The sequence below is a fragment of the Loxodonta africana genome, chromosome 2 (genome assembly GCF_030014295.1).
Source record: "Loxodonta africana isolate mLoxAfr1 chromosome 2, mLoxAfr1.hap2, whole genome shotgun sequence".
Lineage (NCBI taxonomy): Eukaryota > Metazoa > Chordata > Mammalia > Proboscidea > Elephantidae > Loxodonta > Loxodonta africana.
Genome location: NC_087343.1, coordinates 74,868,112 through 74,894,251, shown reverse-complemented (window position 1 = coordinate 74,894,251; position 26,140 = coordinate 74,868,112). Strand labels below are relative to the sequence as shown.

General features: G+C 39.3%; 2 protein-coding genes across 5 annotated transcripts in view; both read left to right on the top strand.

Moving 5' to 3' along the window:
- Positions 1-1,219: 1,219 nt before the first annotated feature.
- SERF1B (small EDRK-rich factor 1B) lies at positions 1,220-3,927 on the top strand. Its single transcript, XM_003408088.4, has 3 exons — positions 1,220-1,388; positions 2,245-2,353; positions 3,647-3,927. Exons 1-3 carry the CDS (start codon positions 1,382-1,384, stop codon positions 3,717-3,719), a joined length of 189 nt encoding a protein of 62 aa, XP_003408136.1. The 5' UTR covers positions 1,220-1,381; the 3' UTR covers positions 3,720-3,927.
- A 7,722-nt stretch (positions 3,928-11,649) lies between these two features.
- The window catches only part of LOC100657812 (survival of motor neuron protein), a 30,618-nt gene continuing 16,127 nt past the window's right edge, over positions 11,650-26,140 (top strand). For 3 of the 4 annotated variants that reach the window (XM_010588202.3, XM_064272954.1, XM_010588199.3), the window contains exons 1-7: positions 11,650-11,783; positions 19,659-19,730; positions 21,430-21,549; positions 22,408-22,620; positions 22,774-22,929; positions 23,987-24,073; positions 25,622-25,732. In XM_010588202.3, the coding sequence (XP_010586504.1) occupies positions 11,712-11,783; positions 19,659-19,730; positions 21,430-21,549; positions 22,408-22,620; positions 22,774-22,929; positions 23,987-24,073; positions 25,622-25,732 (831 nt within the window). In that variant the 5' untranslated portion in view covers positions 11,650-11,711. The remainder of the gene's footprint in view (positions 11,784-19,658; positions 19,731-21,429; positions 21,550-22,407; positions 22,621-22,773; positions 22,930-23,986; positions 24,074-25,621; positions 25,733-26,140) is intronic. The other variant, XM_003408086.4, reaches the window with a different exon arrangement.

Here is a 26,140-nt window from a genome sequence, read left to right as displayed (position 1 = left end):
GTATTGAGGAGGAGGGGTGAGGTGTGGGGAGACTGATCATGTGTGCTGCTACCCAAGGCTCTCTAAGGTTGAAAGAATAATGACAATTGCTTACATTGAGTGCTACCATATATTGGACACTTAGTACTTCAAATATATTAATTCAATTAATGAGGAAGTTACAATTATCTCTCCATTTTACAGGTAAGGAAACTACCACAAATAACTTGTCCAAGTCTCACACTGCTGCTTATTGTTCGACTTGGGCTTTCAACCCAGACATTCCATTTCCAGAGCCCATAGTCTTCACCACTTTCTCCCACCTTCCCTAAAATAGGCGATTTTATGAGGTAATAACTGTTGAAGCTTGTTATATATACTTAAGGGTCCACTACAGTATTTTCTATACTTTTGTATATGTTAGAAATCTTCCAAAATAGAAGTTTTTTTAAGGCAATTTTAGGGTGTTCAGACCATCTGTACACACTTCTCAATTTATAATCATTAATGGAGTAAGTGAAGAAAATAAGTATCCACTAAACAATTAGAACCTATTCATACTTCTAGCAATGGCAGGTGCTCCACCGCGTTTATGTAGGTTCCGCCGAGAGAGGTTATTCTGGGCTATTCTGAATCAACCCTAAGGCTGCGTTCACACAACCCAAACACAGGTTCAGTAACCTGGAATTCCTAAACAACTGTCGACGGTGACGGCGGCCCTCGGGAAAAATGGGAAATGCATAGGCTTTAGAGTCAGTCTTAAACTTGAGTCTCGCTTCCACCGATTCCTCCTACCTGTTAGAGCTAGTCGCTTATGATCTCAGAGGCTCAGTTTCCTCTTCTGTAAAATGAGAACAATGAGGACTACTTTGCAGGGTTGTTGAGAAAATAAGAAGACATGCAAAGGGCTGACAGTTTCTTTCGCAGAGTTAACCCGCAATCTGTTCAAGGCCCTTCCCCTCCTTCCTGCCTCTGGAAGGCAATGAATGAAAGTTCTTCGTCGAAGAGTGAGACACTGTACTGCTTATTGTCGTTTGTTAAAAAAGGGAAGCTGGTCAAGCCCCAGTGCCCGGTACACAATGACGAAAACCCGCACGCGTCTCTCTCAGACCTGGTTTCTGGACTCTGCCAGGGGCGTGGCCAATTCTCCACGCGCTGCGGCTCACGCGCCCCAGCCAGGGACCGCTCACCCGCCCGCGCACGCGCAGTCGCTCGCGGGCCACGCTGGTGTCTGTTGTCAGGTCGCCGTGGGCGGGGCTGCTGACGGTGCCGTGGCGTCGCCCCGCAAAGGGTCGGCTCGCGCTTAGCCTTCCAGATCGACTGGTGGTGACCGCGGCTGTGCGTGGGAGGGAACCGTTGTTTTTCTGAGTCTCTCTCTTCCAGGCTCTGTTCAGTGGTCGGCATGGCCCGTGAGTGTGCGCAGGGGTGGGGAAGCCGCGGGGAAGCCTCCCGCCCCGCCACGCCCGGAACCCAGCACTGTCCCGAGGCCGCCCCGGGGCGCGGCTGGAGGGAGAATTGGGGGCCACCTGGTGATCCCCTTCTGTCGGGCGGGATGGGAACCCTGCCGTCACTCTGCAGAGGAGAAGGGACGCTTTTCCTCCGGGGTTTCGCCGCCTGCTCGAAGGAGCTCTTGGGTCCGGCCCGAAAGGCCGGTCTGCTTGCCCCTCAGGTGCAGGTTTGCACTGTAAGACACGTTTAAAGAACACCCCCTCCCCTCTCTCCGGGAGATGTGGAGGGGCAGCCCGGGCCTTGTCTGGAGGCGGTCTATAGATGGTACCTAAAGTCGTAAGGCCTAATGAGGACTAGGGGCTCCGACTGCGCCTCTTGCCTGGTTCTTTTGTTTGGCGGTCACAGGTAATGTTTTACAAACATCTGCGTTTGCTAGCTAAAAGGTCGAATTGTGAAGAGCTGAACTTGTGCGGTGTGTGATCTCTTTGTGTCTACCTTTTTCTCCCCACCCACACCCGTCAAAAGCCAGAACTTATTTAGGAATACTGGCTCCCTTAGACGGTTGGAATGCCCGTTTTAAAAGGTTTGATATTTATAGCCCGTGAATACCTTGACTGGTGTGATAATACCCTTAAGCCCGTAAGTGTTTACAGTTAAGCTTACTCCCTGTCAGATCTGGGAACCCCATGCAGTGGCAGTACTTGGCCGGCTTATCTATTAAAAAGCAAACTTGAGATGCACTTGAACAAGAGCCCTTTAATGGAATTATTAATAATTCTGGAAGTGGAAAAAGAACACGACTGTTTCTCTTTGTAGGTGGAAATCAAAGAGAACTTGCCCGCCAGAAAAACATGAAGAAAACCCAGGAAATTAGCAAGGGAAAAAGAAAAGAGGATAGCTTGACTACCTCTCAGAGAAAGCAGAGGTAAGTGGTACTTAATGGATTTCACAATTCTCTGAAGTTTTGATTGAAGCACATTTTGGAGAGTGAAAAGCATTTTGTAAACCCTTTGTAGAACTGGGCCTAACCTACAGAAAGGGGTAATAGCTACTGATATCTTTTGTGTGCTGGACACTAAAACCACATTGGATACACATTAGCCTATCCATGGATGAAGAATTTAAAGCTCTGAAGCTGTCTTGCAGAGAATCTCATGCAACTCCAATGCAACCATAAGAATTTGATTCAGAAAAATAATAGAACATCTTCCATATGCACGGCACCATTAGGTGCTAGGGATACAACATTGTCAAAGTGGAAAACCTAGCCAAACTAGCCCAGGTGACAAACAAGTGACTTGATTATAGTTGGACTGTTTGGAAGGAGATATAATAAAGAAGTATGTGTAGCCATACGGACTTCTGAAGCTCCATCAGTTTGGAAAGAATGCATTTACACAGCTTGATGTGAGACTATATCTGACAATACAAAAGTGCTACGGAAATACTTAAGTGAGACTGCATCTTAAGTAAAAAATAAATGTATTCCTGGTTCTAAAAAGGCTAGAACCAAAAAAACCAAACCCAGTGCCATCGAGTTGATTCCGACTCATAGCAACCCTAGAGGACAGAGTAGAACTGCCCCACAGAGTTTCCAAGGAGTGCCTGGCAGATTCACACTGCTGAGCCTTTGGTTAGCAGCTGTAGCAGTTAACCGCTATGCCACCAGCGTTTCCTCTAAAAAGGCTAACCAGAGTTAACTTTTATTGTCCATGTGTAACCTGGAGGTTGTGTGAATAATTTACTTATGCTTCATTCTGGCTTATCAGTGCTTCTTAATCCTGGATGCACGTTAGAATCACCTGAGAAACTTTGAAAGCTACCCAAGTCTGGGCCCTACACCCAGTTCTCATTTTTCTGGGGGTTGGGTGTTAAAAATCAACAGATTTTATTATACCTTAAATCATATAGCTACTTAATATCAGAAACTTTTATAAATATTCATAGCTGTTCCTCAGAACAACCTTGATATGTATCGCTCCCATTTTGAAAGGGCTTTGAGGTTATTAGTCCAAGGTCATGGTAGTAGTAGACATGGTATTTATCATAAGATCTGACTTCAAAGCCAATATTTTTTGCTTTTCCATTGGAAAGACATGAATGTTTATTTCTGCTTTTTACTTGCTTACTAATACGCTGAGTGGGTTATGTAGAAAACAAGTGAGGAAATGAAATAAATTTTTCTGTAACAATTTAACAGCCTTTTCTCCCATTATAGGGATTCTGAGATCATGCAACAAAAGCAGAAGGCAGCTAATGAGAAGAAGTCTCTGCAGACAAGAGAAAAATGATGACTGGCTAATTTGGAAAACCTGGGTGCTACTGCCAACTAGGTGTATCATACACTCTAAGATCAAGATTTTATAGAGTGAACAGTCACTACATATGTTATAGCTTATCCTTCTAAAACAGTCTATTTTAAACTTGACCTTTCAGCCTGACTTAGTGTAATGTTTTAGAACCATTCTTTGAAAAATAAAACACTAACCATGCATGTAACATATTGGTGAACATTATTTTTTATCAGCAGTGAACATTTATACCTTTTATTATGTAGATAATGTAACCAGATAAGATCTCATATAAATCTAGAGTCTTTGTCATAAACTTTGTTAAACTAGATCTTTAAAATCAATTTTATTGTATAATAGAATTTAAAATCCATTTGTATACTCTTGCTTGTAATCAGCAGGTTTGCTTGAATTTACAATAGATACTACAAACCACCTGGAATAGCAACTAAATGAGCTACTTATATCTTTAACATTTTTTGGAATGAGTGCCTTTTTTTTTTGAATGCCATTTTAAGTCTTCTTGAACCTCTTCCAAAATTTGTGACTTGATGGTAGTTAAAAATAAGGAAATACGTTAATCTAAAGAAAGGAAGGCTTGAGATCATATATGCATCATTACGTCAAGAGAATATAAATGCCGTTGAAGTAGTAAATAAGGAAACTTTAAGCACTCAGTTGCTAACAGAAAGGTTGGCAGTTCAACCCCACCCAGTGGCTCCCTGGAGACAGACCTGGTGATTTGTTCCCATAAAGATTACAGCCTAGAAAATCCTAGGGGGTAGTTATACTCTGTCACTTGGGGTTACTATGAGTCTAGAATAGGCTCAGCAGCAACCAACAACAACAAAGTAAATATTCAAATACTTGATTTTTCACATAATGCAATTTAACAAATTTTTACTGATCACCTAATGTGTCAACCACCATCTGAACTGACAGTTCAAGAGGTCACTTAATTATCTTGATGAGGGTTCTGATTATCTTGTGGTAGTCACTTAACAATGATACCAGGATAGAATTTAAGTGTCTCTTTAGGATATCAAATGAGACAAAGTTTCTTAGCCTGTGGTTTTATCTTCAATTAGCACAGATTCTTGCTTAAAGTAAAACTTTATTTTTTGGGTTAACTACAATCTAACTTTCTATGATGGCAATCACAAGGACAGAAGAATTACAACAGCTTAAGTTACATTCTAATTAAAGGGATAAGGAAGAAGACTGTAGCACAAAGATTTTTATGGATCTGATATCTGTAATTCTATCTCCAGAATTCCTACACAGAATGATAAACCATGAGTACAAAGAACTTTTCATGCTTAGGACATATCTTATTTGCTTTACGTTACAGAATTAAAAAAAGAATAATCTGCGTAATTTAAAGTTTCCTATCCGGTTGAAGAACTTAAGACTTCAGAACTTAAAACAATTCTTACAAAGGGAAAACTTCAGTTTCTAAAAGAACATGGATAATAGGATAAGAAAGATCTCTAGACTATAATTTATCATTAAGACTTAAATCCAAAACTGAGTATTTGTGATTGATTTTTTGTGGCATTTACTTGAATGAATCTATTGTTAAGATAATGGGTTTGAACTTTAACTTCAACATGATCAGGCATTTCCTCAAGGCAAATAGAAAAGGTTATCTGAGAGGAACACAATTTAAAACGTTGTTATCAGAGTATAGTGACACTTTAGTTTCTTATGCTGTATATTTAAGGAAGGTTAATAGCTAAACTTTTAAAGAGGGAAATTGGCCAGTTACAAGACAGTAAGGGAAAATGTGCAAGAATAATTTTAATTGGTAAAGTTAATGCATTTACTGACTATAGCAAAGCAAGAGGAAATTATTTAGGTGAAGTAGTACCAACTTTACGGTATAAATTTGGAAAATGTCAAACTCATGGAAACAACTTTCTAGGCATAATTAGAAATAACTATCTTGGATCATCCTCAAGAGGAGGTAGTGTATTACTAGCAATTTTCGTAAGTCCTGCTGAAGATATGAGGTAGCAGCTTCTCCTGCCCAAGGTGACCTACTGAGGTCGATTCCAGCAGTTATTGGTCCTTTCCGAATGCCTTTTCTATCAGTGGCTTGTGTAAGAAACTGTGATTGACTTATCAAACTCTAACCTGTTACTGAAAAATATGCTAAAAAGGAATAATGGTTATTGAAATCATTCTCCTAACTTTATATATCATATATTTTGCTGGAGGGTTTTCCATGTTTTTATACATGAGGTTTTTACCCATTTCCAGGAAACTGCTTAATCTCTTTTGTATAGGATTCTTTTCAAGTTCCACTTTGTAAAGAGAGCTTTTCTGTTCAAGGCTAGGGTCGTACTACTACCTTTAGCTTTGGGTCTACAATCCATTTAAAAACTATTGAACTTTTCAAAAATATAACCCTAAAGTGCAAACCTAATATAAAATTGACTTTGGCAGTCAGTTTATGAGATTTGTATACTTTACCGTCTTTGTCAGAGGTTTAGCATGATGTAAAATAAACATAATGGTTAAGTGCTTGACTGCTTACTGAAAGGTCGGTGGTTGGAACGCATCCAGAGGCAACTGCGAAGAGAGGCCTCAGGATCTGCTTCCAAAAGGTCACAGCCTTGAAAACCCTATGTGCAGTTTTACTATGAAAGACGTGGGGGCACCATGAGGCAGAATTGACTGGACAGCAACTGGTGATGGTTAAACAGAGAGCATCTTAGCTTCCTTTTTTTTAAATAGTATTTTATTGCGTTTTTGTTGAAAGTTTACACAGCAAGTTAGGTTTCCATTTGATAATTTCCATATAAATTGTTCAGTGATATTACATTTATCACAATATGTCAACATTAACTTTTTTTGAACAGTTTCTACATATACAATTTAATGACGTTGATTATATTTTTTAAGTTGGTGCAACCATTCTCACCCTCCTTTCTGGAGTTGTTCCTCTCATTAACATAAACTCACTGCCCCAAGGTTCCTATCTAATCATTGTAGTTGATATTGTCAATTTTATTCTATATAGATAGTTCTTAAAAGAGGATAATGCTCAAGGCAGACTCTTTTTTTAACTGGTTAAGCTAAACCGTTACTCAGTTTTAAGAAGACTTCAGGGGATAGTTTTGGTTTAAGGTTTAAAGATTATCTCAGGACAATTGTTTCAGGGGTTTATTCTCCCTCCATGGCTCCAGAAGTCTGGAATCAATGAGAATTTGAAATTCTGTTCCACATTTTCTCCCTTTGCATCAGGATTCTTCTTTGGAATCTTTGATAAAAATGTTCAGTAATGGTAGCTGATTACCATCCAGTTTTTCTGGTCTCATGACAAAGGAGGCAGTTGTTCACAGAAACAATAACCCACACATTCCATATCCTCCTCCTGTTCCTGACTGCCCTTCTTGCTCTATTGCTCCAGGTGAATAGAGACCAATTGTGCCTTGGAAGCTCTGCAAGCTTTTAAGATCCCAGGCACTACGCAATGCACTGGGAGATAGAACGGAAGCATTAAACACGCTATTAGGGCAATTAACGGGGATGTCCCATGAAACCGTGACCCTAAACCTCCAATCAAGGAACTAAATCCCATGAGGTGTTCATAAGCAGCCTCAGCAGCTTTTTCTGTTGTTGTAAATATGTCACACAACGTTGCCAATTCAACTTTTTACAGGTGTACAACTTATTGGCAGCAATTACAATAATTGGCTGTGCAACCCTAACCTTAATGCAACTTTTCCATCACTGTTAACTCCCCTTTTTCCCCTCCCCCATGCCCCGTAACCACTAATAAACTTTGGTTTCTATACCTTTGCCTTTTCTTGTTTTTTTATATAAGTGATCTCATACAATATTTGATCTTTTGTGATTGGCTTATTTTGCTCAGCATAATGTCTTCAAGTGTTAGCTTCTTAAGATAAGTTCCTAGTTGCCTTTAGTGATAAGCACTGATGAGAACCACCAAAATTAAACTGAAAAATACTTGATGTATTATTTTTATGAAATTGTGGTTAAATTTATTCACTAGGTCAAAACTGAGTAAGAATGTTGATTATACTACCTCATACAACTTTATCTCATAAAGTATTTGCTATATAATCACATTTTAAAAGATATTATCTTTATGAATGGCTAATAGTCCCTAGGTGGTATAAACAATAACACAACTCAGCTGCTAATTAAAAGGTTGGAGGTTCAAGTCCACCCAGAGGCACCTCGAAAAAAGGCCTGGTGATCTGCTTCAGTAATAAATGTAACAAACATTTTCAAGGTTATATAGATGAGATGGTGGGGGCCGGGGGTGGGCATAACTATAAAGGGGGAGCACCAGGGAGATCTTTGTGGTGTTGATGGTTCTGTATCTTCATTGCTGTGGTGATGACAATTAGTGGAAGATACACAGCCACTGTACCAAAGTCAATTTCCTGGTTTTAATACTGTACTATAGTCATGTAAAATGTAACCATTGGTGGAAACCAGGCGAAGGATACACTAGGACCTCTGTACTATCTTTTCAAGTTCCTGTGAATCTTTAATTATTTCAAAAAAAGAAAAAAAAGTACACTTGCTAGTGCAGAAAGTACTTAGTCACATAAATCCATATTCTATGTTCCTGAGAGATGGAGAAAGGAAAAAAAAAAAAAACCTGTGATTTTTTCCTTTCAGGTCAAGACTTACTGGGAAAGAAAAAGACCTCTCAGACACAGAGGTGTGAAAAGTCAAAACAGAATGTATTTACACAGGAAAAAAACAAAAATTGCATTCATTAGAACGAAAGAAAAAAATGTTTTAAAACTCCATCATCTGCTTAAGTTTTTATGTCTCTAATCTATGAAAAGCTCTAATTTATCAGTAAGAGTCCATTAGAAAAAAATAGAAGGGGAGGCTCTGGGTGGTGCAAAAGGTTACCATACTCAACTCAGCTGCTAACCAAAACGCTGGAGGTTTGACTATACACCCAGAGGTGCCTCAGAAAAGGCCTGGTGCTTTACATCTAAAAATCAGCCATTGTAAATCCTATGGAGCACAGTTCTCATCTAACACACCTGCTCTCTGTTCCATGAGTCACAGTTGACTTAGTGACAACTTTTTTTTTTTTTTTTTTAGTTTCCTAGTGCTGCTGTAATAAATATCACAAGTAGGTGGTTTTAAAGAACAGAAATTTATTTTCTCAAAGTTCAGGAGGCTAAAAGCCTAAATGAGGGTGTCAGCTATATTGATTCCTTCCTTGGTAGGCCCGGGGTTCCCTGGTTCTTGGGTATCCTCACATGACATCTGTCTTCCCCAGTATGTGCACATATCTCTGTCTAATCTGTTCTTTTTATAACTCAGAAATTGCTGGGTTTGGGACTCACCCTGCATAGGTTTGGCCCAATTAACCAAGAAACCCCTATTTCCAAATAGAATTACATCCATTGGCCTAGGGTTTAGAGTTTCAACACATGTTTTGGAGAGGGGGGCACAATTCAATCCATAACAAATGGCTATACTATTTTACACTCCTACCAGTAATATAGGAGCCCTGGTGGCGAAGTGGTTAAGAGTTCAGGCTGCTAATCAAAAGGTCAGCAGTCAGCAGTTTGAACCCACCAACCGCTCCTTGGAAACCCTATGGGGCAGTTCTGCTCTGTTCTACAGGGTCGCTATGAGTTGGAATCAACTTGACAGCAATGGCTCTTTTTTTATTTTATTTTTCTTACTGGCGATATAGGAAAGTTCCATTGCTCCACAGCTTCGCCAGGTATTGTCAGTCCTTCTATCTTTAGTCACGTTGGTGGGTGGCAGTGATATCATGGTTTAAATTTGCATATCCCTAAGAGTCACATGTTTGCTTGTTGAAAGTGAACAAGACTTAAAGCTCTTACCAATGAAGATCAAAGAATACAGACTTTAGTATGGATTACACCTCACCATATGATCCACACAGTCCAATGCCTTTGCATAGTCAATAAAACACAGGTAAACATCCTTCTGGTATTCTCCGCTTTCAGCCAGGATCCATCTGACATCAGCAGTGATATCCTTGGTTCCACATCCTCTTATGAATCCAGCCTGAATTTCTGTTGGTTCCCTGTTGATATACTGCTGCAGCTGCTTTTGAATGATCTTCAGCAAAATTTTGCTTGCGTGTGATATTAATGACATTGTTTGATAATTTCTTAATTTGGTTGGATCATCTTTCTTGGAACTAGGCATAAACACGGATCTCTTCCAGTCGGTTGGCCAGGTAGCTGTCTTGCAAATTTCTTGGCGTAGACGAGCCCAAAGAAGGAACTGATGTCTTGGAATCATGGTGTTGGTGATGAACATTTAATACTGTATACCATAGATTGCCAGAGAATGAATAAATCTTTCTTGGAAGAAGTACAGCCAGAACACTCCTTAGAAAAGAGGATGTCTCATGTACTTTGGACATGTTATGAGGAGGGACCAGTCCCTGGAGAAGGGCGTGCTTGGTAGAGCGTCATTGAAAAAGAGGGAGACCCTCAATGAGATGGATTGACACAGTGGCTGCAACAAGGAGCTCATCTAACAACAAGAGTAGTGATGTTGAGCATCTTCTCATGACCTTTGTTGCTTGGATTCCAGGCAGCTCTGTAAATGCTCTGTGCTTCAGTTTCTTCCATCTTTAAAATGGGAATGTTGTTAGCTGTAGTTCAGTTGGCCCTAACTCACGGCAACCACATGCACAACTGAACTAAATACTGCACAGTCCTGCTCCATCCCCATGTTTGGTTGGGGATCAGACTTTTGGATTCATTGGGTTTTCATTGGTTGATTTTCAAAAGTAGATGGTCACACCTTTCTTCCTGGTCCATCTTATTCTGAAAGCTCCACTGACACCCATTCAGAATCATAAAAAAACCCACCCAGTGCCATCGAGTTGATTCCGACTCATAGCGACCCTATAGGACAGAGTAGAACTGCCCCACAGAGTTTCCAAGGAGCACCTGGCGAATTCGAACTGCCAACCCTTTGGTTAGCAGCCATAGCACTTAACCACTATGCCACCAAGGTTTCCATTCATTCAGAATCATAGCAACATGTAAATCTCCACTGATGGGGCGGTCGTGGCTGTAAATAAGGTGAATAGGCTAGAATCCAACTTAGGTCTCTTTGCATGGAACTCCATTAACCAGTTGCCCTTAAGTGGATGTGAACTCAAGGCAACTGTGTGTATCAGAGTAGGACTGCACTCAACGGGGTTTTCAATGGCTGTATCCTTTCAGGAGTAGATAACTAGGTTTTTCTTCCAAGGTAGTAGATCTGAACTGCCAACTTTTCGGTTAGTGGTCAAGTGCTTAAATTGTCGCGCTCCCTCAGGGACTCTGCATGGAAGGCAGAAACCACCAAACCCACTGCCATCAAGTCGATTCGGACTCATAGGGACACTGTGGGGTAGAGCAGAACTTCCCTATAGGGTTTCCAAGGCTGTAAATCTTCATGGAAGCAGAATGGCCACATCTTTCTCCCACAGAGCAGCTGGTGGGTTGAACCACCGGACCTTTTGGTTAGCAGCAGAACGCTTTAGCCACTGCACCACCAGGGCTCCTGCATGATAAGCAACAGCCCCTAATTCATAGTGTTGTCGTGAGGTATACATAAACAAATAGGTAAAAGTCTTAAAAGCACATTAAAAATAGTAGCTATATTATTACTGGTTACTAAGTTGCACTGACTATTACTCTATTGCTTACCCCTATTTTCTAAATTACCCGCAATGAACATTATTTTCCAATAAAAAAATTGTTTAACATAAAAACACTGTGGTCGAACGAAAATGTGAAATTGAAAGATTGAGGGGGATATGAGGTGGAAAAAAGCAAAGCGGCCAAAATCGGAGATTGGTAGTACTCACTAGAGAGGACGCACAGTCCTTCCATTACCCAGCCACCCTCCAGACCACCGTGCTCTTCCGCTCCCAGAAGCCCCGGGCAGCGGAAGTCGTCACTCAGAAGAGCCCGAGCCTCACGCCGCGGATCCCGCAGTAGACTCGCCATGGCAATGGGCGGTAGCGGTGGTGTCCCAGAGCAGGAAGATGCGGTGCTGTTCCGGCGTGGCACAGGCCAGGTGAGGTCACGGCCGGCGCTGTCTCCCTCCGGGCTACCGGTGCGCGCTCTGAGTGCGCTTCTCCTGGCCTCGCGCTTTCCCTGGCTGCGGGGCGGGGCCTGGCCAGCCCTGCTCTATGCCCCACTCTCCTTCCTGCAAACTCGATCTGCTAGGGGCGCCGTGATGGCTTTGAGCTAGGCCGTACCGTAGCTTGACAGAACTTTGATTTGTTCCCCTGTATGTGACTGGGAGGAAGAGAGGACAGGACCAGGATGAAACAGAGAAACCAAGTAGGAGTCTAATGAAATGGTCCAGACCTGGATCAGGATGTTAGCATTAGAGTTAGTGCAAAGTGTTTGGATTCTGGATATATCTTCAAATCAGAAGCAACAGGTCTTGCAGATGAATTCGATGTGGAAGTTAGAGAGAGAGGAAAGTTAAGGACAACTCCCAGATTGTCCTGACCGTTGAAAAGATGAGGTTGTCTTTACTGAAATGAAGATGACTTCAGGTAGAGCCGGTTTATAAGGGGGAAGATTAGGAGTTCAATCCTAAAAAGAAAAAAGCGTTGCCGCTGAGTCGATTTCGCATGGAATGGTGGGGGTGAAATCTGATTGGAGTGAGTTCCATAGCGGGAAAGGAGAAATTCAAGATTGCGTTGGAAACAAATGTACCTAGGAGTTTTATTGTAAATAGGAGGTAGAGTAATTGCCAGTAGATAGAGGGTGAGGTGGAGTAGAAAGGGTTTTTTTTGTTGTTGTTGTTCTAGCCAGTTTATTTTCTTATTTTTGTTTATTTTTATCGTGTTTTAGATAAAAGTTTACAGAGCAAATTAGTTTCCCATTTTTGTTGTTGTTAGGTGCCATCAAGTTGGTTCCGACTCATAGTGACCTTATGCACAACGCAAACACCATCTAGTCGTGCACCAACCTCACAACTGTTGCCACGCTTGAGCCCATTGTTGCAGCCATTGTGTCAGTCCATCTCCCTGAGGGTCTTCCTCTTTTTCGCTGATCCTCCACTTTACCAAGCGTGATGTCCTTCTCCAGGGACTGATCCCTCCTGACAACATGTCCGAAGTACGTGAGATGTAGATGTAGTCTCGCCATCCTTGCTTTTAAGGAACATTCTGATTGTACTCCTTCCAAGACAGATTTGTTCGTTCTTTTGGCAGTTCGTGGTATATTCAGTATTCTTTGCCAACACCACAACTCAAAGGCTTCAATTCTTCTAGTCTTCCTTATTCATTGTCCAACTTTCTCATGCATATGAGGCAATTGAAAACATCGTGGCTTGGGTCAGGTGCACCTTAGCCCTCAAGGTGACATCCTTGCTTTTCGACACTTTAAAGAGGTCTTTTGCAGCCGATTCGCCCAACTCAGTGAGTCTTTTGATTTCTTGACTGCTGCTTCCATGGATGTTGATTGTGGATCCAAGTAAAATGAAATCCTTGACAACCTCAGTGTTTTTTTATCATGATGTTGCTTATTGGTTCAGTTGTGAGGTTTCTTGTTTTCTTTATGTTGAGGTGTAATCCACACTGAAGGCTGTGGTCTTTGATCTTCATCAGTAAGTGCTTCAAATCCTCTTCACCTTTCAGCAATCACGGTTGTGTCATCTGCGTAACGCAGGTTGTTAACAAGTCTTCACCAACCCTCATGCCCCATTCTTCTTCATATAGTACAGCTTCTTGGATTATTTGTTCAGCATACAGATTGAAAATGTGTGGTGAAAGGATACAACCCTGATGCATACCTTTCTGGACTTTAAACCATACAGTATCCCCTTGTTCTGTTCAAACGACTGCCTCTTGATCCATGTACAGATTCCTCACGAGCAAAATTGAGTGTTCTGGAATTCCCATTGTCCGAAACTTTATCCATAATTTGTTATGATACACACAGTTAAATGTCTTAGCATAGTCAATAAACACAGGTAAACATCTTTCTGGTGTTCTCTACTTTCAGCCAGGATCCATCTGACATCAGCAATGATATCCCTTGTTCCGTGTCCTCTTCTGAATTGGGCTTGAATTTCCGGCAGTTCCCTGTTGATATACTGCTGCAGCTACCTTTGAATGATCTTCAGAAAAATTTTACTTGCATGTTATATTAATGACATTGTTCGATAATTACCAAATTTGGTTGGATCACCTTTCTTGGGAATAAACATAAATATGGATCTCTTTCAGTCACTTGGCCAGGTAGCTGTCTTCCACATTTCTTGGCATGGACAAGTGAGTCCTTCCAGTGCTGCATTTGTTTGTTGAAATATCTCAATTTGTATTCTGTTAATTCCTGGAGCCTTGTTTCTGCCAGTGCCTTCAGTGTAGCTTGAACTTCTTCCTTCAGTACCATTGGTTCCTGATCATATGTTACCTCCTGAGATAGATGAACATCGACCAAGTCTTTTTGGTATAGTGACTGTCTGTATTCCTTCCATCTTCTTTTGATGCGTCCTGCGTCGCTTAATATTTTCCAGTAGAATCCTTCAGTATTGCAACTCGAGGCTTGAAGTTTTTCTTCAGTTCTTTCAGCTTGAGAAATGCTGAGCATGTTCTTCCCTTTTGGTTTTCTATCTCCAGGTCTTTGCACATATCATCATCATACTTTGTCTTCCTGAGTGATGCTTTGAAATCTTTGGTTCAGATCTTTTACTTCGTAATGTTTTTATTTCGCTTTAGCTACTCGATATTCAAAAGCAAGTTTCAGAGTCTCTCCTGACATCCATTTAGGTTTCTTTCTTTCCTGTCTTTCTATAGACTTCTTGCGTTTTTCATGATCATGTCCCTGATGTCATTCCACGACTTGTCTGATCTTTGGCAGTCAGTGTTTAACACATCAAATCTGTTCTTAAGATGGTCTCTAAATTCAGATGGAATATACCCAAGGTCATACATTGGACTTGTTCTTATTTTCTTCAGTTTAACTTGAACTTGCATATGAGTAATTGGTGGTCTGATCTGCAGTCAGCCCCTGGCCTTGTTCTGACTGATGATATTGAGCTTTTCCATTGTGTCTTTCCACAGATGTGGTGGATTTGATTCCTGTGTATTCCACCTGGTGATGTCCAAGTGTATAGTCACCGTTTATGTTAGTGAAAAAACGTATTTGTAATGAAGAAGGCGTTGGTCTTGCAAAATTCTGCCATTCGATCTCCAGCATTGTTTCTATTACCAAGGCCGTATTTTCCAGCTACCAGTCCTTATTTATTTCCAACTTTTGCATTCCAATTGCCAGTAATTATCAATGCATCCTGATTGCATGTTCAATCAATTTCACACTGCAAAAGTTAGTTAAAATCTGAAATTTCTTCGTCTTTGGTTTTAGTGATTGGTGTGTAAATTTGAATAATAGACATATTAACTGGTCTTCCTTGTAGGCGTATGGTTATTATCCTATCACTGACATTGTACTTCAGGATAGATCTGGGAATGTTCTTGTTGACGATGACTGCAAGATCATTCCTCTTCAAGTTTACACTCCCGGCATAGTAGACCATATGATTGTCTGATTCAGAATGACCAGTTCCAGTCCATTTCAGCTCACTAATGCCTATGATATCGATCTTGATGTGTTCCATTTCATTTTTGACGATTTCCAATTTTCCTAGGTGTACATTTTAGGGTCCAATTATTAATGGATGTTTGCAGCTGTTTCTTCTCATTTTGAGTCGTGCCACATCAGCAAATGAAGGTCCCCAAAGCCTAGCTCCATCCACGTCATTGAGGTCGACTCTACTTTGCGGCAGCAGCTCTTTCCCAGTCATCTTTTCAGTGCCTTCCAACCTGCGGGGCTCATCTTCTGGCATTATTATATCAGACAGTGTTCTGTGCTGTTCATAAGGTTTTCACTGGCTAATTCTTTTCAGAAGTAGATGCCCAGGTCCTTCTTCCTAGTCTGTCTTAGTCTGGAAGCTCAGCTGAAACCTGTCCACCATGGGTGACCCTGCTGGTATCTGAATACCAGTGGCATAGCTTCCAGAATTACAGCAACAGAAAAGCCCCCACAGTACGACAAACTGACAGGCGCACAGGGAAGTTTCTCGTTTAGATGGGTTTTTATATCTTTGTTTGTAAGATGGGAGAAATAGTATGTTTGTAAGCTTATAGAAAAAATCCAGTAAGGACAAAAAAATTGATGGTAATTGCTGGAGTGATGTCCTAGCATAGGTAAGAGGAAATGGATTTGGCCTTTGTTAGGATGCTGACCGTTTATGTGGTAGCAGTTATACGGGTACAGATGTGGGAGATTGTGAAAGTTCTCTTTTGGTTCCTGTTGTTTTCTCAGCGAAAGACTCAAGGTCACTAGCTAGGAGCAAATATGTGGGAGAAGGTGTTGGAGGTTTGAGGAGAGAGAAGTTAGAAAGCACCCCTCTAAGAGAATGGGTGAGTGTTGGACTAAAGAAATATAAGGCCTACTTGAAATTAAAACCAAAAAACCTGTTGCCATCGAGGTAATTCCAACTCATAGCGACCCTGTAGGACAGAGTAGAACTGCTCCATAGGGTCTCCAAGGAGCAGCTGGTGGATTCCAACTGCAGACCTTTTGATTAGTAGCGGAGCTCTTAACTGCTGTGCCACTGGGGCTCCTACTTGAGATTAATGGTTGCAAATTTAAAGATAATTGAGTTCATTTTATTATTGAATCTCGTGACTATATCTGCAAATACAGATAGTTTTAGTTTTTCTTTTCCAATTCTTACATCTCTTGTTGTTTTATTTAATTACTTTATCTCCAATACAGAGTTTATTATATCTGCAAATACAGATAGTTTTACTTTTTCTTTTCCAATTCTTATATCTCTTGTTGTTTTATTTAATTACTTTATCTCCAATACAGAGTTTATTGTAGTGGAGATAGTGGGCAACCTTTATATTTATACCTTTCTGAATTGCTTTGTTTCAGGTGTCTATTTTGTATGTAGTGTAGATTAGACTTGGCTTTGTGAACCAATTTGAAAATCATTTCTTTTGATAGGCAAGTTAAGTCCATTCACATTTTTTATGTGACTGAAATCAGATCTGGATGCCGACTCATGTAAACCTCAGGTGTGTCAGAGTAGAACTGTGTTCCACAGGGTTTTCATTGGCTGACTTTTCAGAGGTAAATCGACAGGCCTTTCTTTTGAGACACCTCTGGTTGGATTCCAATCGCCATCCCTTCAGAACTCCATAATTACTTTATACTTTGTTTTATTTATTATGTTCCTGTCTTTGCGTGGTGTATTTCTTTGTATTGTTGTTGTTTGTTTGTTTTTTTCCAATTTCTCTTGGTATTTAGCCAGGTGTGTGTTTCTCGTCTAGTAGTTTCTGTTATCCTGTAACCTTTTTTGTAATGCTCTTGACCACTTTTTTCTATTTTAAGTTTTATTATCTGGTTTGTCAGTTTTAAATAGTAGTATCCTTTGACTTCCACCTACTGTTTTTGTGAAGGATAATGAAGTTATTCTTTCTCCTTTCTCTCTCCCTTCTCCCTGTTTTATGCTGCATTGTTTCTGTTTTGTCTGAACATATGACATTAATATCCTTTGCTTTTCTCTTAGATCTACGATTAAGTGTATTTGATACTAACAGGTTTTTTTTTTTAACCAAAGTTTTTCCAGTCATATCTTGGTTGGATGAAGCTTATCTCCAGTAGATTCCTATGGAAAGGCTAGTGAGTACAGTATTCTTCCCCATTTTAAACTTAGCTTATGGTCTTGCTACTTGAAGGACATCTAGGCTGCATATAAATTCCTTGACTCATACTTTTTTCCCATGAGTATCTATGAAAAAGTCTGATGCTAACTAATTTTCCTTATTTTGTGAATGACTTGGTGTTTTTGCTTGGAAACTCTGAGGATTTTTTTTTTTTTTTTTTTAGGGTTTGTTTGTTTTAGTTTTTATTTTGCAGAGGCTCCATTGATACACTAGATATTCTTCACCAATCATCTTTATATACCACTTTATTTTTTTATTTTGTTTTTGTTCCCTTGGCTCTTTTCATGCCTTTCTGTGGTACCCTTTAGGTTTTCTGTCATACGTATTCTTCCTTGGATACCTTGTAGTCAGTCTTACTTTTTCTTCCATTTTCTTTCCTGATTTTGTTTAACTCTGGATTCAGATTTTCCCTTTTTGGGCCTTTTCTCTTTGGAATTAATTTTTTTTTTTATTCCAAGTGGTTTTTTTCCTTATTGCAGGTGCTGCTTTGGGATATCTAATATAACTTATCTGTTCGTGGTTGTTATTTGGGAAGTTTTATCAACTAAAATGTTTATCAGTGAAATTGGATGACTTTGTTTTTTGTTTATTTTGAAATGCCTTATTTTGCTGGTTTAGCAAGCTCAGACAGTGGAGATATGAGGAGTTTGTGTTGCTTACTTTGTACCTTGCTTCCAGAGAGCCCTCTGGAGAGCCCTCTTCTGTTCCTACAGTGGAGTGATATTTCCTTTACCAGTGGTGCCTTTTGCAGTTGTGGGGAATTGAAGTGTCTTCTGATTTTGTGATTTATTTCTTCAAGACCCTTAATTTCTACTGTTTTGCTCTCTTTCCCTTCACCAAGTCTGCAAGGAGCATCCCCCTCCCCCCCCGCTTCCAAGTTGCAGTGTAATCTTGAACAAGTCAGTTAACCTCTTAGTTATTACTTTCCTTATCTGTAAAATGACTTAATGGTTTTAAGTGCTTTTTTATCATATAGCGAGAATAACTGTTCTACATTGGAACACATTTCTCTCATATAATGGAGGTTAACACAAGAAGATGACAAAAGTTAGTTTTATAATTTAAAAAATGAGTTTTTTAAGCTTCTTTGCAAATTATTGATTAATATCCTATCAATCCAAGCTGCTAACTGAAGGTGTTTTGTAACCTGTCTTCCTGTTGCTGGACATTATGTATCTAGACTTACCTCCAACTACTCCATAACGTGAGCTTGATTCTAGTTGGATTTGTTGCCTCACTAACCCCTCAAATATACTGTGTTTATTTTTGCTTTCATGCTTTTTTTGGCTCGTGGTCTTCCCTGAATGCTTTATATTTTCTTCTCTACCTATCTAAATCCTTTTGATTTTTACTTTCTAGGCCTGTTTCTTCCGTGGTCACCCAGCATACATTAATTTTTTTCCTTTTAATTAAAATGTTTATTGTTTGTACTTCACATTTTAATATTTGATTATATTTGTTTTATATTTTCCTTGTTTTATGAGGTAATAACATCTTAAACTCTTGGTTGGACCAAATCTCTTGAGAGCAGGTAGTATGATTTTCCATACCTCCCAGTGATGAGCACAGTGCTCAAAAATATTTATTTTTAAATTGAATTAAATTTAAATAAAAACAGAAATAGCTTAATGATTTTTAGGCCTTTCCCAGATTATTTATTATCACTACTATTTAAAATGAAAAATTAATTGGTTAATCACCATTAACAGTTTGTATCCTTAAACATTTTGAGAGTTCTTTGAATAATCTATAGTCACATTGCAATGTCAAGAGAAAAAAGTTCTTTGGACCATAGGGTCTGTGGTCAGAATAGCATTACCCTAATTTGGATAAAGTCAACCTGGTGGCCAGGTATTTCTCTTCTTGCCAAATTAAACCTTTTATCAAATCTTAGAAAAGATTGAAGCATGCATTACCCTTGAAGAGATCCCACTGTGATCAGTAGATAGGTATTAGATAGTAGGGCATTCACTTTATGACATGCGTTTTGGAACATTAGCAGATTTCCATCATTGGGGGTAGTGTCACATAACCTCTAAATAGCTAGGCTTCCTGGGGTTTTATTTAGGTTTTAAAACACCCATTTTCAATGTAATTTGATTATGTCTGGATTTGGATGTCTCTTGCTACTGTCAAACATGTTTTTCATGAAACCCATCCAAACATGAATTGTTTTTATTCCTTATTCCTCCCAGAGTGATGATTCTGACATTTGGGATGATACAGCGTTGATAAAAGCCTATGATAAAGCTGTGGCTTCATTTAAGGTATGAAATGTTCACTCACTCTCCTTTGTTTCCTCGTATTATTCATTTGGTAAAAATTTAATTAGACAGCATACAGTAAAGTGTCAAAGTGCATGTTATTCAGCTTTAATTTTGATGATGAAGTGGAAATATGGGTTAGTTAAGTCAGATAATATCTTACTTTAGAAGTTAATAGCCTATCTGTATGTCATCCCTTTACCTAACCAACCATTTGCTGTCCAGTCAGTTCCAAATCATGGCGATCCTGTGTGTGTCAGAGTAGAACTGTGCTCCGTAGTTTTCAATGGCTGAGTTTTCAGAACTAGATCACCAGGCCTTTCTTCCAGGGCGACTTTGGGTGGACTCAAACCACCAACCTTTTGCACCACGAAGGTGCAAAATAGAGTTTTAAACATCTGTTGTTTTTAATATTTTCACATTATATCAAACTATAGAAGTCCTTTGATTCACATTAACAGGAGAAGAAAGGCAGTATGAATTACAATTTTAAAACATTTGACAAACCTTTACTGAAATGAAAATGATGATGCTGAGTAATAATAGGGTAGTAGTTAATACCTGTAGAGTGTTTATGGTATTCTAAATGCTTAATGTACATTAAATTAATGCAATCCTCTCAATACCCTGTGAGTTGGGTATCAAGTCAAGTATTGCTGATGGTAGAAAAATACAACTGTTTTAGGAAGTATAGTCTGGTTTTAGGGCCCAGATAAGACATTTACCCAGTTGTGCAACATCATCCTTTTCCCACTGTCTGAGGTAATTAGTCTTATTGATTAGCATGTGTGGACCATCCCACTCCAGACTAGGCTAGGCATAGAGAACACCAAGCATATAGAGTCCCTTTCTTTCCTGTAGTCACTCCTTTAGTGTGAGGTAAATTTCAGACCTGTTCATTTTCTTGCAGCTGAATTCTAGGTTTTTAAATAATGCCCTTTCCAGTATACACTTAGAGTAGAAGTAGACTAATGAAGGGTTACCAAGAGGGTTCTGTAAAATACAAATTGCAATGGGAGAGACTAGAGACTGACACCAGTTAGGTGCCCCGTGGTTCGTGAGGGCCTGAACTAGAGTTATGACAGGTAGAATGCCCAGTTTAGGGATGGGGCTGGTGATATTGCAAGGGGAAGTAGCCGGAGTAAAGGAGGAAAAAGAACTGATTTAGAGGAAAGATAATTTAGTTTTAATCATGTTGAGTTTGAGGTATGTGTGAAGAGATGAAATTGATAATTAGAAATGTTGGCTCAAGCCAAGGAAAAAAGTCAGAGCTGGTTAATAACTTTAGAAGTCCATTTGCATAGAGGTGGTAATAGGAATGGATGACTGTGAGCAGATAGGGATGGCTATCCTTGATGCCAATACCAAGTTTAATGCTTGATCAGAGAAGTAATAAAAGCATCAGGGCACTATGTTGCTATGCCATCTGGGTATCATGAATTTCAAGAGAGAGATGGGTCTAATATTACAGAAAGGATGAGAATGAGGAGTCTTGATTAAAAGCGTCTTTAGAATTGATGATCAGGTGTATGATGCCTTCAGAAGCAGTTTTGGTAGAGTGTGGGATGGTGAAAAGAGGAAATAAAGGCTTTCTGAAGTGGTGGGGTCTTGAGACCAGCTTATAGTGGTAACTGAGCTATGTTGTGATTTCTCTTTAATATATCAATCTGTAACATGTTCATTTCTATACATATTTTAATAGCATGCTCTAAAGAATGGTGACATTTGTGAACCTTCAGACAAACCAAAAGGCACACCTAAAAGAAAACCTACTAAGAAGAATAAAAGCCAAAAAAAGAATACCACGACTCCATTGAAACAGGTTATTTAAAACACCGAAATTTAACTTCAAAGTATTTCTTGTTACTGTCCTTATTAACTAGTGTAAAACATCTTTAACTTAAATGATTAGTATGGTGTAACTTAAACGATTAGTACATTGTTTTTCTGTTGACATACAGTTGTAAACTGCTATTAAACTTTGTATTGTTTAGGAATACGTATGCCAATACAAGTATAAGGAACTGAGTGGGAATGATAAATTCAGGGCAGCATTTACTTTGTGGATTAGACGAGAGAGGTGATGTTATTTTGGAAAGGTACCCGAGAGCCTTAAACTCAATTGGCACTGTTTTACTTCTTAACCTGAGAGATGGGTATCTTTTTTTTTTTTTCAGGCACCCTAAAACTTTTAGCACCAGAGAACCGAAAACTCTGGGAAGTCATTTCTGCTCGTTAAAACAATAGACCTGGGAGCTAACTGTTGGGGTGTCTCACTGGTCAGCTTTAGTTTCATCACTACCAAGGGGGACGCAAGCTACCGTATGATGAGTGCTTACGTTCCAGACCCAAGTGCTGGGTACTCTACACACTTTCCCTCCTTTCTAGCCCTCACAACGAATATGTGAGGCGGAAGATATTATTGCCATTTAACACATGAGGGGCAAATAAGACTGAAGAGATTAAGAAACTTTTTCAAAACTATATAAATGGCAGAGTTACAATTTAAGTTTATGTATTTCTGGCCCCAAAGTCTTTTTTCACTAAAGTATCCCGTTTTCCAGATCAGATAACTGGAGAGTGTCTCCCCCTGCCCCCCGATCCCCCTCGCCCAAACGAGATTATATTTTACAGTCTTTAAAAGAAGTGTATGTTTGTGTATCTTTGGTTTCTTTTGTAGTGGAAAGTTGGTGATAAATGTTCTGCCATTTGGTCAGAAGATGGCTGCGTTTATCCAGCTACCATTGCGTCACTTGATTTAAAGAGAGAAACCTGTGTTGTGGTTTACACTGGATATGGAAATAGAGAGGAGCAAAATCTGTCTGATCTACTTTTCCCAACCTTTGGAGGAGTTAATAATGTAGATCAGAATACTCAGGAGAATGCTCAAGAGGTGAGAATACAAAAAAAAAATAGAATTCTTGGAAGCCAAAAATGGATGAGAAACTAAATAGTATAAATCGTCAGTTTGATTCACTAAAACATTAAATTTTTCCTAATGATACCTGTATGACAAAAACACATTTTTTTTTTTTTCTTTTTAAAGAATGAAAATGAAAGTCAAATTTCAACAGATGAAAGTGAGAACTCCTCCAGGTCTCCTGGAAATAAACCAAATAACATCAAGTCTAAAGCTGCTGCATGGAATTCTTTCCTGCCTCCACCGCCGCCAGTGCCAGGGTTGGGAGTGGGACCCGGAAAGGTAAACCTGCTACCCACAGAAGGTTTCCCAGGTGGTAGTTCATAGTGTTTGGACATTCAGCCTCGGCATTAAGTTAACGGTAGCTTTTCCCCTGAAGTTTTTGCAGCTGTCTGTAACTGCTACAAATTCACACTTGGGAATTCCTTGAAAAGGAAATAAGATAATGATGCAGAATAGTTTATACTGAAAGACTTTCCCAGCTACTTTTGTGGAGAATTAGACTAATAATTTAGCAAAGTTACGTAAGTTAGAAAATATAATAATACTTTATCGTCAGCTGGATGATAGACTGTAGCTCACAATATCACCTGTGTAAAATATATAAAAATTGGGAGAGAACACAATTTGGATGTCCTATTGGCAGCATCAATATTTACACCTAATATGGATAAAATCTTGAAGAGCTCCTGGATTGTTTTGCGGACTTAAAAAGTAAATATAGATTCTATTTAGGCTTCTTTTGTTATAAATAATAGAAATTACGGAACAAAAAAGATTTTTATTGAAGCTTGCATTGTTTTTCAGTTTCCTAAATGTAAAATGATCAGCCTCATAAAATATATATGTGTGTGTGTGTGTATATATGTGTGTGTGTCTGTGTATATGTATATACATATCATGCTGCATTGGTCTCAGGACCGATCATTCATGTTTAATGAGGGATTTGCTCGTTTTCACAATATATGTATAGCCAAAAGAGCATCTATAAAAAGAGTGTGCAATTCAGTTAATTGTGGGAGGATATAGTCTCTTACGATTGAAATATTTTGCTAAATACCATTGTCTCTGGTTCCTTAGGTAGTTAAAAATCTTACTTTATTTTTACTTCCCAAATATCTGTATAGAAAGGAAATGAGAAAAATCTAGAGGTTGCCATTTGACTTACAAGTCTGTTTGATTTCAGTATTTGGTACATGACTAAACTTTTTGATCTATATAATATAGATATTATTCTGGGCAATCATTTTGATTCTTTTGGTATTGAATCATTTTCTGTTTCATATTGAAATTAGTATTTATTTATTTATTTATTTTTTTTTTAAATATCTCTTTACAGCCAGGCCTAAAATTCAGTGGCCCACCACCACCACCGCCACCCTCCTTCCTATCATGCTGGCTACCTCCATTTCCTTCTGGACCACCAGTAAGTGTAGAAGAATGCGGGTTAAACTCTACTTTCCTACACAGTTTGGGATTTATCAGAATATAGGTGATTGCTGGAAATTTTGCAAAGTGTAGGTGATTGGAAAATGTCATCCTAAACCAAACGTAGGGCAAGATTCTAATGAGCAAAAATTTGCACTAAATCTCTTGTTTCTTTTTTTTTAATGTTCTCTGATACCCAGACCCAGTCCTTTTATACCCCCACCTCTTGAGCCCTGGGTTGCCTGTTTCCTTCTTGGCAGAAGTTGTTTCTCATTCTATAGGGAGGAAGCCCCTGTTAGAAAGGATTTAATTACACCTTGCAGGGTAGTAAAGACTTGTCCTTCCTGGTAGGTATACTTAGATGTTAGTCTCTCATTCTGTGGACTGGATTTCTAATGATAAAATTTTAAGTATCAAAAATTGCCCAGATGAGGCTAGAAGAACTAGATGGTGCCCAGCTACCACTGATCACTGCCCTGACACAGAACACAACAGAGAATCCCTGACAGAGCAGGAGAACAGTGGGATGCAGATCTCAAATTCTCATAAAAAGACCAGGCTTAATGGTTTGACTGAGACTAGAGGAACCTTGGAGGTCATGGTCCTCAGATCCTTTGTTAACCCAAGACTGGAACCATTCTCAAAGCCAACTCTTCAGACAGGGATTGGACTGGACTATAAGATAGATAATGATACTGCTGAGGAGTGAACTGCTTGGATCAGGTAGACACATGAGACTATATGGGCAGCTCCTGTCTGGAGGCGAGATGAGAAGGGCAGAGAGGGACAGGAGTAGTTGAATGGACACGAGGAGTACAGGGAGGAGAAGAGGAATGTGCTGTCTCATTAGGGGGAGAGCAGCTAGGAGTCCGTAGCAAAGTGTGTATAAGTTTTTGTATGAGAGACTGGATTTGTAAACTTTCACTTAAAGCACAATAAATAAATAAATAAAATTAAAAAAAATAGGCTAGATACAAAGACACTTTTTGACAGGCTGTGTGTCTTGGTGTTGGGATAGGTGGATATTCTCCCCAAGATCTATTTAAAACTGTCCTTGAAATTTTTTTTTTTGAGGAAAAATATGGAAATATTCTTGGTCTTTTATCCAGTTTCATAATGGAACAACAAAAAAAGTTCTAATCAAAATGTTTAAACATTTTATGTACCCTATTTGGGAAACCCTGGTGGCATAGTAGTGAAGTGTTACAGCTGCTAACCGAAAGGTCGGCCGTTCGAATCCACCGTGCACTCCTCAGGAACTCTATGGGGCAGTTCTACTCTGTCCCATAGGGCCACTATGAGTCAGAATCGACTCAACAGCAACAAATTTTTTTATTATAATTTGATCCTTGTTCAATTTAATTTTGCTGGTTAAACTATCGGTTTGGCTTTCTCCAAATGTCAGAATTTTTTTTTTAATTTCAAATAGCTGATATGGAATGTAGGGAAAGCTACAATTAATGTCCAGTGTTCTTTATGTGAATTGGATCATCAGACTTCACGTTTTGTGTACTGGTTTTAAAAGTCCATCTTTTTCCGTTTCCAGATAATTCCCCCACCACCTCCCATATGTCCAGATTCTCTTGACGATGCAGATGCCCTGGGAAGTATGTTAATCTCTTGGTACATGAGTGGCTATCATACTGGCTATTATATGGTAAGTGATCACTTGGCATCTTTTCTTAACAATCTCTTTGTGGTTGTGTGACTAAAAAGTCATTTGTCTTAATGCTAAGGGAAAAAAGCTAGTCACAAAGGGCTACATATTGTATGATCCCATATGTGAAATGTCCAGAACTGGCAAATCTACAGAGACAGAAATTAGATTAGTGGGTATCTAGGTTGGGTAGGGGGAGGGAGAAGGATGGGAGTATTGGGGGAGTGATGGCTAAGGGATACAGTTACTTTTTGGGGTAATAAAAATGTTCTAAACTTAATGGATTCACAACTCTGTGAATATACTGAAAACCAGTGAATTGTATACTTTAAATAGGTGAATTGTGTGTTATGTGAATTATATCCCCATAAAGCGGTTTAAAAAAAAAGTCATTTGTCATGTAAGTTC

Coding starts and splice junctions, on each gene's coding strand:
- SERF1B (XM_003408088.4), top strand. Junction 2,354..3,646: donor ACCTCTCAGAGAAAGCAGAG/GTAAGTGGTACT, acceptor CTCCCATTATAG/GGATTCTGAGATCATGCAAC.